This window comes from Salvelinus fontinalis, chromosome 1 (assembly GCF_029448725.1).
Source record: "Salvelinus fontinalis isolate EN_2023a chromosome 1, ASM2944872v1, whole genome shotgun sequence".
Classification (NCBI taxonomy): domain Eukaryota; kingdom Metazoa; phylum Chordata; class Actinopteri; order Salmoniformes; family Salmonidae; genus Salvelinus; species Salvelinus fontinalis.
In genome coordinates, this window is record NC_074665.1 from 41895249 (window position 1) to 41908298 (window position 13050).

At 40.8% G+C, this 13050-nt stretch overlaps 1 protein-coding gene across 1 annotated transcript in view; it reads left to right on the forward strand.

Annotated features, from left to right (window-relative positions):
• The window catches only part of pth3r (parathyroid hormone 3 receptor), a 65826-nt gene that overhangs the window by 37674 nt on the left and 15102 nt on the right, over positions 1 to 13050 (forward strand). The window contains exon 5 of the mRNA XM_055921804.1: positions 430 to 524. Coding sequence (XP_055777779.1) covers positions 430 to 524 — 95 coding nt within the window. The remainder of the gene's footprint in view (positions 1 to 429; positions 525 to 13050) is intronic.

Sequence of the window (13050 nt, forward strand, 5' to 3'; positions counted from 1 at the left end):
GGGGGGATTTTCACCTGAACAAAGCCCTCTCTGTCTATTTGAAGTGAACAGTTATCACAGTGTCAACCACAATGCATGAATTAGTAACCCTGTGTTGACCAAGCAGTTTGCTTGTGGCAAGAATCTTTTTCAGGCATAAAAAAAATAATCACATCAAAACCCTATGTGGAATTCATCAGTCCATCATGATACTCACCCACTACGAGCTGTGGTCTTCAGCAGTGGACCGTAGCCATTTGTGAACAGCATATTCTTGACTTTGTTCCTGTTCACACGCACACACACACACACACACACACACACATTCACACACACACACACATGCAGAGACACGTATGCACAATTGCACGCACACACACACACACACACACACACACACACACACACACATACGCTCATTTGCTGAGTGTATTTGTTCTCCATTTTTAGGAGGTGTTTGAGCGGCTACACTTGATGTACACCATTGGCTACTCCATCTCTCTGGTATCCCTACTGGTGGCTGTCTCGATTCTCTGCTACTTCAAGTAAGACCCCTTTAATGCTCCTCTTCAGTAGTGTTACTATAGTAATACCAAAATGGATTAAATAGTTTTTCCTCCTCATCAATCTACACACAATACCCCATAATGACAAAGCAAACATTTTTGCTAATTTATTCAAAATAAAAACATATCACATTTACATAAGTATTCAGACCCTTTACTCAGTACTTTGGTGAAGCACCTTTGGCAGTGATTACAGCTTCGAGTCTTCTTGGGTATGACACTACAAGCTTGGCACACCTGTATTTTGGGAGTTTCTCCAATTCTTCTCTGCAGATCCTCTCAATCTCTGTCAGGTTGGATGGGGAGCGTCGCTGCACAGCTGTTTTCAGGTATCTCCAAAGATGTTTGATCAGGTTCAAGTCCGGGCTCTGGCTGGGCCACTCAAGGACATTCACAGACTTGTCCCGAAGCCACTCCTGCGCTTTCTTGTCTGTGTGCTCAGGGCTGTTGTCATGTTTTCATCAATGATTTCTCTGTACTTTGCTCTGTTCATCTTTCCCTCAATCTCGATTAGTCTCCCAGTCCCTGCCGCTGGAAAACATACCACAGCATGATGCTGCCACCACCGTGCTTCACCATAGGGATGGCGCCAGGTTTTGTCCAGATGTGTCGCTTGGCATTCAGGCCAAAGAGTTCAGTCTTGGATTCATCAGAACAGAGAATATTGTTTCTCATGGTCTGAGAGATCTTTAGGTGCCTTTTGGCAAACTCCCAATAGACTGTCATGTGCCTTTTACTGAGGAGTGGCTTCCGCCTGGCCACTCTACCATAGAGGACTGATTGATGGAGTGCTGAAGAGATGGTTGTTCTTCTAGAAGGTTCTCCCATCTTCACAAAACTCAGATTTTCTCTGACCAAGGCCCTTCTCCCCCGATTGCCCAGTTTGGCCAGGTGGCCAGCTCTAGGAAGAATCTTGGTGGTTCCAAACTTCTTCCATTTAAGAATGATGGAGGCCACTGTGTTCTTGGGGACTTTCAATGCTGCAGAATTTATTTGGTAACCTTCCCCAGATTTGGGACCTTATATAGACAGTTGTGTGCCTTTCCAAATCATGTCCAATCCATTTAATTTACTACAGGTGGACTCCAATCAAGTTGTAGAAACATCTCAAGGATGGTCAATGGAAACAGCATGCACCTGAGCTCAATTTCAAGTCTCATAGCAAATGGTCTGAATACTTACACTACCGTTCAACAGTTTGGGGTCACATAGAAATGTCCTTGTTTTAGGAAGAAAAGCACATTTTTGTCCATTAAAAGAACATAAAATTGATCAGAAATACAGTGTAGACATTGTTGATGTTGTAAATTACTATTGTAGCTGAAAAAGGCAGATTCTTTATGGAATATCTACATAAGCGTACAGAGGCCCATTATCAGCAACCATCACTCCTGTGTTCCAATGGCACTTTGTGTTAGCTGATCCAAGTTTATAATTTTAAAAGGCTAATTGATCATTAGAAAACACTTTTGCAATTATGTTAGCACAGCTGAAAACTGTTGTCCTGATTAAAGAAGCAATACAACTGGCCTTCTTTAGACTAGTTGAGTATCTGGAGCATCAGCATTTGTGGGTTTGATTACAGGATCAAAACGGTTAGAAAAAATAACTTTCTTCTGAAACTCGTCAGTCTATTCTTGTTCTGAGAAATGAAGGCTATTCCATGTGAGAAATTACCAAGAAACTGAAGATATCGTACAACGCTGGGCACTATTCCCTTCGCAGAACACCGCAAACTGTCTCTAACCATAATAGAAAGAGGAGTGGGAGGCCCCGGTGCACAACTGAGTAAGAGGACAAGTTCATTAGAGTGTCTAGTTTGAGAAACAGACGCCTCACAAGTCCTCAACTGGCAGCTTCATTAAATAGTACCCGCAAAACACCAGTCTCAACATCAACAGTGAAGAGACGACTCCAGGATGCTGGCCTTCTAGGCAGCGTTCCTCTGTCCAGTGTCTGTGTTCTTTTGCCCATCTTAATATTTTCCTTTTAGTGTCCAGTCTGAGATATGGATTTTTCTGTGCAACTCTGCCTAGATGGCCAGCATCCCAGAGTCGCCTATTCACTGTCGACGTTGAGACTGGTGTTTTATGTGTGGGTTGTGGGTGTAACTACCCATTTAGTGGGGGATGTTCAAAACTGACCTAAGATCAGTGTCTAGGGGCAATTTCACTGTACACCAAAAATGTGACTGACAGGCTCAAATCGGTCTTATGTAGCAAAATGTGAAATTGTATTTTTTACATTGGATAAAAGTAGAGACTCAGCTACAAAATTGTATATCATACACTACATTTGAGGAACAATGGGAAAGTCATTTTGCTTTGAAAGTTGATAAACTTGTAAACTCACCTTTGAGAAAATGGCCTTTGAATATTTTGGTACTACTACTGAAGAGCCCTTCTTTGTCTACGCCCATTCAGCATCGTTCACATCCTCTTAACCTTTATCCCCGCCCATCTCTTTAAGGGTTGATCCGAGCGTTCTGTACTAACAGCAGTCAAGCACCCCTGTAAAGACCTTTATTATACACAGATTCAAAATAGCTACTGAAAACAAATGTGTATTTTGTGGTTGTGACCCAGAGGCTCTTGACCATTTATTTTGGGACTGTTCTTATGTCAGAAGAATTTGGAGTGAGATAAGATTTTAAAAGAAACTGCTAATAATGTCAATTTGAAAGACTCTGATATTATGTTTTATTTTGTTCCAAATTATATGGACCCTGATTTAACTATCATTGTTCATTTGTTTATTTTTCATGACAGATTCTTTACTCATAAAATGAAGTGGGCAGAGAACAAACCCCTCTTCATTTGTTTAAGATAGAATTGAAATGATTTTGAAATTATTAGTAAGTGTAAAAACAAAAAAGCAATACGTACCATAAAACGTTTTCACAAATTGAAAATGTATCTCGATATGTAATACCCGTCTATTTATGTACTCTTGTTTGTATACAGTTGAAGTCGGAAGTTCACATACACCTTAGCCAAATGCGTTTAAACTCAATTTTTCACAATTCCTGACATTTACTCCTAGTATAAATTCCCTGTTTTAGGTCAGTTAGGATCACCACTTTATTTTAAGAATGTGAAATGTCAGAATAATATTAGAGAGAGTGATTTATTTCAGCTTTTATTTCTTTCATCACATTCCCAGTGGGTCAGAAGTTTACATACACTCAATTAGTATTTGGTAGCATTGCCTTTAAATTGTTTAACTTGGGTCAAATGTTTCAGGTAGACTTCCACAAGCTTCCCACAATAAGTTGGGTGAATTTTGGCCCATTCTTCCTGACAGAGCTGGTGTAACTGAGTTAGGTTTGTAGGCCTTCTTGCTCGCACATGCTTTTTCAGTTCTGGCCACAAATGTTCTATAGGCGTGAGGTCAGGGCTTTGTGATGGCCACTCCAATACCTTGACTTTGTTGTCCTTAAGCCATTTTGCCACAACTTTGGAAGTATGCTTGGGGTCATTGTCCATTTGGAAGACCCATTTAACTTCCTGACTGATGTCTTGAGATGTTGCTTCAATATATCCACATAATTTTCCTACCTCATGATGCCATCTATTTTGTGAAGTGCACAAGTCCCTCCTGCATCAAAGCACCCCCACAACATGATGCTGCCACCCCCGTGCTTCATGGTTGGGATGATGTTCTTTTTTCAAGCCTCCCCCTTTTTCCTCCAAACATAACGATGGTCATTATGGCCAAACAGTTCTAGTTTTGTTTCATCAGACCAGAGGACATTTCTCCAAAAAGTACGATCTTTGTCCCCATGTGCAGTTGTAAACCATAGTCTTGCTTTTTTATGGCGGTTTTGGAGCAGTGGCTTCTTCCTTGCTGAGCGGCCTTTAAGGTTGTCGTTATAGGACTCGTTTAATTGTGGATATAGATACTTTTGTAACTGTTTCCTCCAGCATCTTCTCAAGGTCCTTTGCTGTTGTTCTGGGATTGATTTTCACTTTTTGCACCAAAGTACCTTCATCTCTAGGAGACGTTTCCTTCCTGAGAGGTATGACGGCTGCATGGTCCCATGGTGTTTATACTTGCGTACTATTGTTTGTACAGATGAACGTGTTACCTTCAGGTGTTTGGAAATTGCTCCCAAGGATGAACCAGACTTGTGGAGGTCTACAATTTTTTTATGAGGTCTTGGCTGATTTCATTTGATTTTCCCATGATTTCAAGCAAAGAGGCACTGACTTTGAATGTAGGCCTTGAAATACATCCACAGGTACACCTCCAATTGACTCAAATGATGTCAATTAGCCATCAGAAGCTTCTAAAGCCATGACATCAAAGGCACAGTCAACTTAGTGAATGTAAACGTCAGACCCACTGGAATTGTGATACGGTGCATTATAAGTGAAATAATCTGTCTGTAAATAATTGTTGGAAAAATGACTTGTGTCATGCACAAAGTAGATGTCCTAACCGACTTGCCAAAACTATAGTTTGTTAACAAGAAATGTGTGGAGGGGTTGAAAAATGAGTTTCAATGACTCCAACCTAAGTGTATGTAAACTTCCGACTTCAACTGTATTTCTGTTTTTGAATTGGTTTTGTTCATAATAATAATAATAAAAAATAGCAGTCAAGAACCCAAGCTAACTTGCTTGCTACTTCCAGACAGAAATCAGAGAACAGCCCACTGAACATTATTCGCCCTAGCAGAAATGGTTAGTCTGTTATGTTATCCAGAGCGTTGGTGACTGCAACTGTGCTGTCAGATTGTCCGTTCGTAAATTCAAAGCGTTTCACTCTCGGAGCGTTCAGAGTGCACAATGGATGCTCTGGCGGATGACTAGGGTTGAACAGAACGGCTGTCAAGCACCCAAGCTAACTGGCTAACATTGGCTAGCTTGCTAGCTACTTCCAGATACATAATGAGAGAACACCGCACTCTGACCATTTTACTCACCCTAGCAGAGCTGGTTAGGCTGTATTCATGTTGTCTAGAGGAGTGGTGACTGTAACTGCTGCTGGCAACAATTGAATTACGCTTTCTTGCCAATGTTTACTGACACTGGCCATATTCAACTGGTGTTGAGCATTAGTAAATTCATCAGTTATTCTGCGCTCTGGCACACTCAGACGAGAGTGCTCTGAAATCGGAGTAACGTTAGATGGCCAGAAATGGTTACTTGCAGTCTTTTGTTAAGACATGTAGCTAGCTAAACAATGAACCATAATCACAACTCATGATGTTACTACCCTGTATGAATCTGCAGGTAGCTAACCAACATCTTTCAACAGTTGTCGCAGTGACATTCTATTGAAATGCATACTTGCATAGTGGAGGCTTTTGTTAACTTCTACTTGGTCACCATCCCGGATCCGGAAGCATCCTCATCAGTAAAAAAGCTGACTAGCATAGCCTAGCATAGCGCCACAAGTAAATACTAGTATATAAATATCATGAAATCACAAGTCCAAGACACCAAATGAAAGATACACATCTTGTGAATCCAGCCATCATTTCCGATTTTTAAAATGTTTTACAGCGAAAACACAATATGTATTTCTATTATCTAACCACAATAGCAAAAGACTCAACCGCATATTTTCACCATTATTTTACCGCATAGGTAGCTATCACAAAACCGACCAAATAGAGATATAATTAGTCACTAACCAAGAAACAACTTCATCAGATGACAGTCTTATAACATGTTATACAATAAATCTATGTTTTGTTCGAAAATGTGCATATTTGAGGTATAAATCATAGTTTTACATTGCAGCTACCATAAAAAAATATCACCAAAGCAGCTGGAATAATTACAAAGAGCAACGTGAAATACCTAAATACTCATCATAAAACATTTATGAAAAATACATGGTGTACAGCAAATGAAAGATAAACATCTTGTGAATCCAGCCAATATTTCAGATTTTTTAAGTGTTTTACAGCGAAAACACAATATAGCATTATATTAGCTTACCACAATAGCCAACCACACAACCGCATTCATTCACCTCAAAGGTAGCGATCGCAAAAAAACAGCAAAAGATGTAAAATTATTCACTAACCTTGACAAACTTCATCAGATGTAGTCCTATAACATCATGTTACATCATGTTACACAATACATATATGTTTTGTTCGAAAATGTGCATATTTAGCAGTACAAATCGTGGTTTTACAATGTGAATACGTAGGCAAACTGCACAAAATTATCCAGAGATATTTTGGACAGTCACCTAATCTAATCAAAGAACTCATCATAAACTTTACTAAAAAATACATGTTGTACAGCAAATGAAAGATACATTAGTTCTTAATGCAATCGCCGTGTTAGATTTTTAAAAATAACTTTAGTACGACATAGAGCGTACGTTATAGCGAGACAGCGCCTGCAATGAGGGCGGAAAATAGAACTAAACATTTTCCACAGAAATACGAAATAACATCATAAATGGTTCCTACTTTTGCTGAGCTTCCATCAGAATCTTGTACAAGGAGTCCTTTGTCCAGAATAAATCGTTGTTTGGTTTTAAAATGTCCTCTTCGCCTGTCGAATTAGCAACCTTAGCTAGCCAAGTTGCGCAAAGATGTCCATCTTCACCAAACGCAGAGAACGGAAAACGCCAAAACTCCCGATAAACGTTCAATAATCTGATAAAACTATATTGAAAAAACATACTTTACGTTGATATTATCACATGTAATAAATAAAATCAAAGCCGGAGTTATTAGACGTCTATACCGAACGCTTTTCAGAAGCCAATGTCGATGTCCTTCCCGCGCCTTGCTAGACAAAGGAAATTGGGGTCACGTCATTCCAAGAGCTCTTGTTCGACCTCAGATCAAGCTAGACACCCCATTCCACCTCCCACTGCCTGTTGACATCTAGTGGAAGGTGTATGAAGTGCATGTATATCCATAGATTTCAAGCAAATGAATAGGAAGGCCCTGGAACAGAGCCTCGATTTCAGATTTTTCACTTCCTAAAAGGAAGTTTGCTGCAAAATGAGTTCTGTTTTACTCACAGATATAATTCAAACGGTTTTAGAAACTTAAGAGTGTTTTCTATCCAATAGTAATAATAATATGCATATTGTACGAGCAAGAATAGAGTACGAGGCAGTTTAATTTGGGCACGATTTTTTACAAAGTGAAAATAGCGCCCCCCTATTGACAAAAGCTTTTAAGACATGTAGCTAGCTAGGTAGCTAAACAATGAACCATAATCTCAACTCATGACGTTACTACTCTGCATGAATCTGCAGGTAGCTAACCAACCAGGTTCAATGTTAGCTAGCCATGCAAATGGCTCTGAGATACGAATAATAAGATCATACATGTAGCGTTAGCTAGCCAGCCAGCCAGCTAACGTTAGATAGCTAACGGTACACTTTTTTTTTTGCATTTTCCAATTAACAACAGTCAAGACAAACGTGAAAAGATATTAGACAACAATAGGACAAAGTGACAGTAACAGATGAGCGTAACAAAGAAAGAAAAAATAAAACAAATTATAATTATATATACAAACATGCACTAAAAAAATTATAATGAGACATTGGATCATATGGTCACCTGCCGTAGGCTACATATTATACATTACGTGTGAAACATTATATAAGGATAATATAGAGATTCATTCAATGTGATGTGGGGGAGATTCTCCATATAGTCAATAAAAGGTTGCCAAATTCTGTAAAATGTATTTAACTTATTCCACAAGCGGTAAGTCATTTTCTCCAGTGGGATACAACTATTAACTTCTGATAGGCACATTGCAACCGACAGGGGGAATCCAATTTCCATTTCAAGGCAATACATTTCTTGGCAATCGCTAGCAATATTTCTGTTAGCTTTATAGTATGGCTTTGCCTAAGATTGGTGTTAGTAAAGTTGCCCAGTAGACAGACCTCCGGGTCTAAAGGGAATGCAACCCCATGAATTGAGGATATGGTATCGCATACCCCCCGCCAGAAACCGTGTAGTTTTGAACACTGCCAATTGGAATGGAGGAATGTTCCTTCATCTGAGCCACATCTAAAACATAGGGAGGAGATATCAGGGTTGAACTTGTGCAGTCTAGATGGGGTGATATAGAGCTGATGGAGGAAATTAAACGGGATCAGTCTGTATCTGGAGTTCAATGTGGATGTAACACCATCCCTGCATAGGTCACTCCATAGACCCTCATCAAGATCAATACCCAGATCTTTTTCCCATCTAAGTCGGGGTTTATCTAGCCCAGGCAGTGTTAGTCCTGACATAAGAGCATCGTAAACACGGGAAATGGTCTTGAACAGTGGTTGGTCTGCGTGGCAGAGTTGTTCAATAGGTGACATCTTAGGTAGGTTCCATTGTCCCTTGAGAGACACCCTAATAAAGTGTCGTAGTTGTAGGTAGCTAAAGAAGTCCCTGTTAGGCAAGTGGTATTTCTGTTTCAGCTGATCAAAAAACATAAGAACTCCCTCCTCGTAACAGTGTTCCAGAAGAGTGATCCCCTTATCAGACCATGGTCTAAAGTTACTATTCTGGAAAAACATAGGAATCAATCTATTGTTCCATAAAGGGGTTTTAGGGGAAAGGAATCCCCCTCGTCCGAACAGCTCATGCAGTTTGCACCATACCAGGACAGAATGTATGATTAAAGGGCTGTCTGTGATGGCTTTTATAGATTTTCTGTCCCATTTGTAAAACAATTCTGCCCCAGTGTCATCATTTACCTCAAGCGTTTCAATGTTCAACCATGAGGGAGAGGGACCCTTGTCAAACCTCTGAGCCAGAAACCTAGACTGTGCTGCCCAGTAGTACATTCTAAAATTGGGGAGGTTTAAGCCCCCTTGACTGTAATCCAGGGTCAGTTTATCCAGGCCAACCCTAGGGGTTTTGCCGTGCCAGATAAACCGCCTGGTCAGCTTGTCGAGAGAGGAAAGGAATGCTGCGGGAACAGGGATAGGGAGAGATTGAAACAGATATAGAAATCTGGGCAGGACATTCATTTTAATTACATTGATTCTACCCAGTAGAGTGAGCGGTAAGTCCATCCATTTACAAAGGTCACCCTCCACCTTTTGCAACAAACTGGCCAGATTGAGTTTATAGAGGTTGTTCAGGTTACCATCCACCGTTATGCCCAAATATGTGAAGCCCATCTAAAAGGAAACTTGTGCTTGATGGTATGATGGTCAAAGACAGACAACGGTAAGATTTCGCTTTTATCAAAATTGACCTTATATCCAGAGAAAGAACTATAACACTGTAGTAGGATCTGCAAGTGAGAGAGGGAGTGTTCTGGGTTTGTTAGAAATAAGATAAGGTCGTCCGCAAAGAGTGATCATTTATGGGTATGGGGGCCCACCTCAAAGCCATGTATGTCAAGGCACATTATAATGGCCTCAGCCAACGGTTCGATGGCGAGGGCAAAGAGGTGGGGGCTAATTGGGCAACCTTGTCTGTTCCCCCTATAGAGAGGGAAAGAGGAGGAAGTAATCCCATTGGTAGCAATCCTAGCTTTAGGAGATTTGTAGAGTGACTTTATCAAATTTACAAACCCGGTACCTAAACCAAACTTTTCCAAGACGCGAAAGAGGTATGGCCATTCAACCCTATCAAAGGCCTTTTCAGCGTCGAGGGAGACTGCGACACTAGGTATTTTGTTTTTGTTAGCAAGGTGAATTATATCAAAGAACCTTCTGAGATTATTGGAGGACAATCTATTAATTATGAAGCCAGTCTGATCTGGGTTGACCAACAGGGGAAGACATGACTCCAGTCTCTTAGATAGCATCTTGGTGACCAGTTTACAATCTGTGTTAAGGAGAGAGATTGGTCTATATGAGGTGCACTTTAGTGGATTTTTTACAGTAATCACTGCTTGAGAGAAAGACTCTGGAAAGCAGTTGTCTTCCCTGGCTTTTTTAAGTACCTCCATTAGGTAGGGGACCAACAGCTCCCTAAATTCTTTATAGAACTCTGGAGGGAAGCCATCCTCCCCAGGAGATTTATTAGAAGGTAAGGATTTAATGGCCTCCAACAATTCAGGAACTGAGAAGTGTTCACTCAGGCGCTCACTGTCTTCCCCTGACAGGCATGGGAGGTTGAGAGAGGAGAGAAAGGAGTCGATCTCTGATAGATCATCGCTTGATTGGGAAGTGTAGAGGTCTTCATAGTATTTCTTAAAAGTGTTATTAATTTCAGTAGGGTCGAAAGATATCTCATTAGTAAGAGTTTCTATAGCATTAATTGTCCTCTTACTTTCCTCTGCTTTCAGTTGCCATGCCAATACTTTGTGAGCTTTCTCTCCAAGCTCGTAATAACGCTGTTTTGATTTAGTGATGGCCCTCTCGGCTTGATATGTGTTCAGAATATTATATTTCAGTTTTTTATTTACCAAAAGCCTGTATAGATCTTTAGTCGGGCCTCTTTGGTAGGTTTTCTCTAACTCTGAGATTACAGATTCAAGGGCACTCAGTTCCGCACCGTGTTTTCTCTTCAGCCCTTTAGTATAGGAAATGATCTGTCCCCTCAGATAGGCCTTCAATGTGTCCCAAAGAATGAAACTGTCAGGAGCGGAGGGTTTGTTTGTCAAAGTAAAAACATTGATCTGCTCTTTGATGAATGCACAAAATTCAGGTTGCTTTAGGAGTGTAGAATTTAGTCTCCATCTTTATGCTCCATTTACCTTGGTAGGAATGGAGATTGATAATACCAGAAGAGAATGGTCACTAAGCAATCTGGGGAGATACTCGACATCTAACACTTTATGAAACAGTTGTGTCGATAGTAAAAAGTTATCTATGCGTGTGTGTGTCTTGTGTGGGTGTGAATAAAAAGAGTAGTCCCTATCCTGTGGGTGCAACTGTCTCCAGATGTCTAGTAAGTTGAGATCTTTCATGAATGACATGGTGAGCTTGCTGGCTTTAGTAAGAAGTGAGGGTTTATCAGAGGACCTATCAAGAACTGTATCTAAACAAAAATTAAATCTCCTCCAACCAGTAACCATCCTGGTGGTGCTTGAGCTACCTGAAGGAAGACATTCTGAATAAACATATGGTCATCGAAGTTAGGAGCATAGATATTCAATAGGGTCAAACATATGCCCCTTCACCAAAACAAACCTGCCAGAGGGATCAGAGATGGTGTTGTTGACGCAGAAGGGGATGTGTCTACTTATCAAAATTGCAGTTCCTCTTGCTTTGGAGTTAAAAGAGGACGCAAAAACTTGTCCTACCCATTCCCTCTTCAATTTCTTGTGTTCACTGGCTGTAAGATGTGTTTCTTGTAAAAACACAATGTCAGCCTTTAATTTCTTAAGGTATGTATAGACTATCTTCCTTTTAATCGGGCTGTTAAGATCTTTTACGTTGAATGTGACATATTTTAGTGGATTAAGCATAGTTGGGTTTCAAATATGTAACTGAATGGAAATCTATCATATGTAGATAGTTAGGAAATGTTTCAACTTTGGTTTGAACACAGAAGTGACCTATGTGTCTCTTTAGGAAGGAAACAATAAACAAAGAAAAAAGGAAAAAAAAAAAAAGAATCCCACCCACCCCGATTGTTAGACTAAAACCACAATCCCACCAATCAAACATGAATACACTTGTAGAGATACGTTGCTGCTCGCTTTCCATCTTGCTCTTACTAGCTAAACCTCGGCGTAAACTAAAACCTGCGAGCTCTCTAAATTGAAAACAAACGTTGTGAATAAACATTTATGGCTGAATATTTACTGCCCACGGTAAGGGCTGCTTGAGTCTCTTTTCGAAAGATTAACATAAATGAGGGGGAAATCAGTGGGCCTAAACCCACTTATTTGCTTCGCCCAGTAATATGGACTAAACCAAAATATACTCTCCTGTAAATGTAATAGAACTCACCCCGGAAAGATACGGTTAGTTGAAAATGTACAAATCAATTATAGCGACCGGAGGATATCAGCGGTTCAGTCCGGATAAGAGAAAACAAACAAACTGCATCTTATCCCCCAGAGAGACCGTCCTGGCTCAGACGTTGCTCAGTTCTTTTAGAAAAGTGTACACTTCTCCCGGTGTGTTGAAGAGATGGCTTCGGCCTTTGTACTGAACTTTCATCCAAGCAGGGTGGATGAGGTAGCCGGTGATGTTCTTCTCCTTCAGTGCTTTGGCGGCAGGTCTGAACTGTTTGCGACGTCTTGCGAGATCCGCGCTCATATCCGGGAAAAGGCTGACCCTCTTGCCATCAATGGTGATGTCCCCTTTGGCTCTTGCGAGTTGCAGTACCTTCTCTCTGTCTTGGAAACGGAGGAACCTGATCAGGACGGCCCGTGGGGGCTCATCTGGCCGGGGTTTCGGCGCTGATGTTCTGTGGGCGCGTTCGATTTCCAGTGGCTTGGTGAAGTTGATTATGCCTAGGACATCCGGGATCCATTGAGTGAAGAAACGGACCGGGTCACGGCCCTCGCTGTCCTCTTTCAATCTCACCACACGGATATTACTACGTCTGCTCTGGTTCTCCATCTGATCTACCTTGTTTTTGAGGTAGGCATTGTCC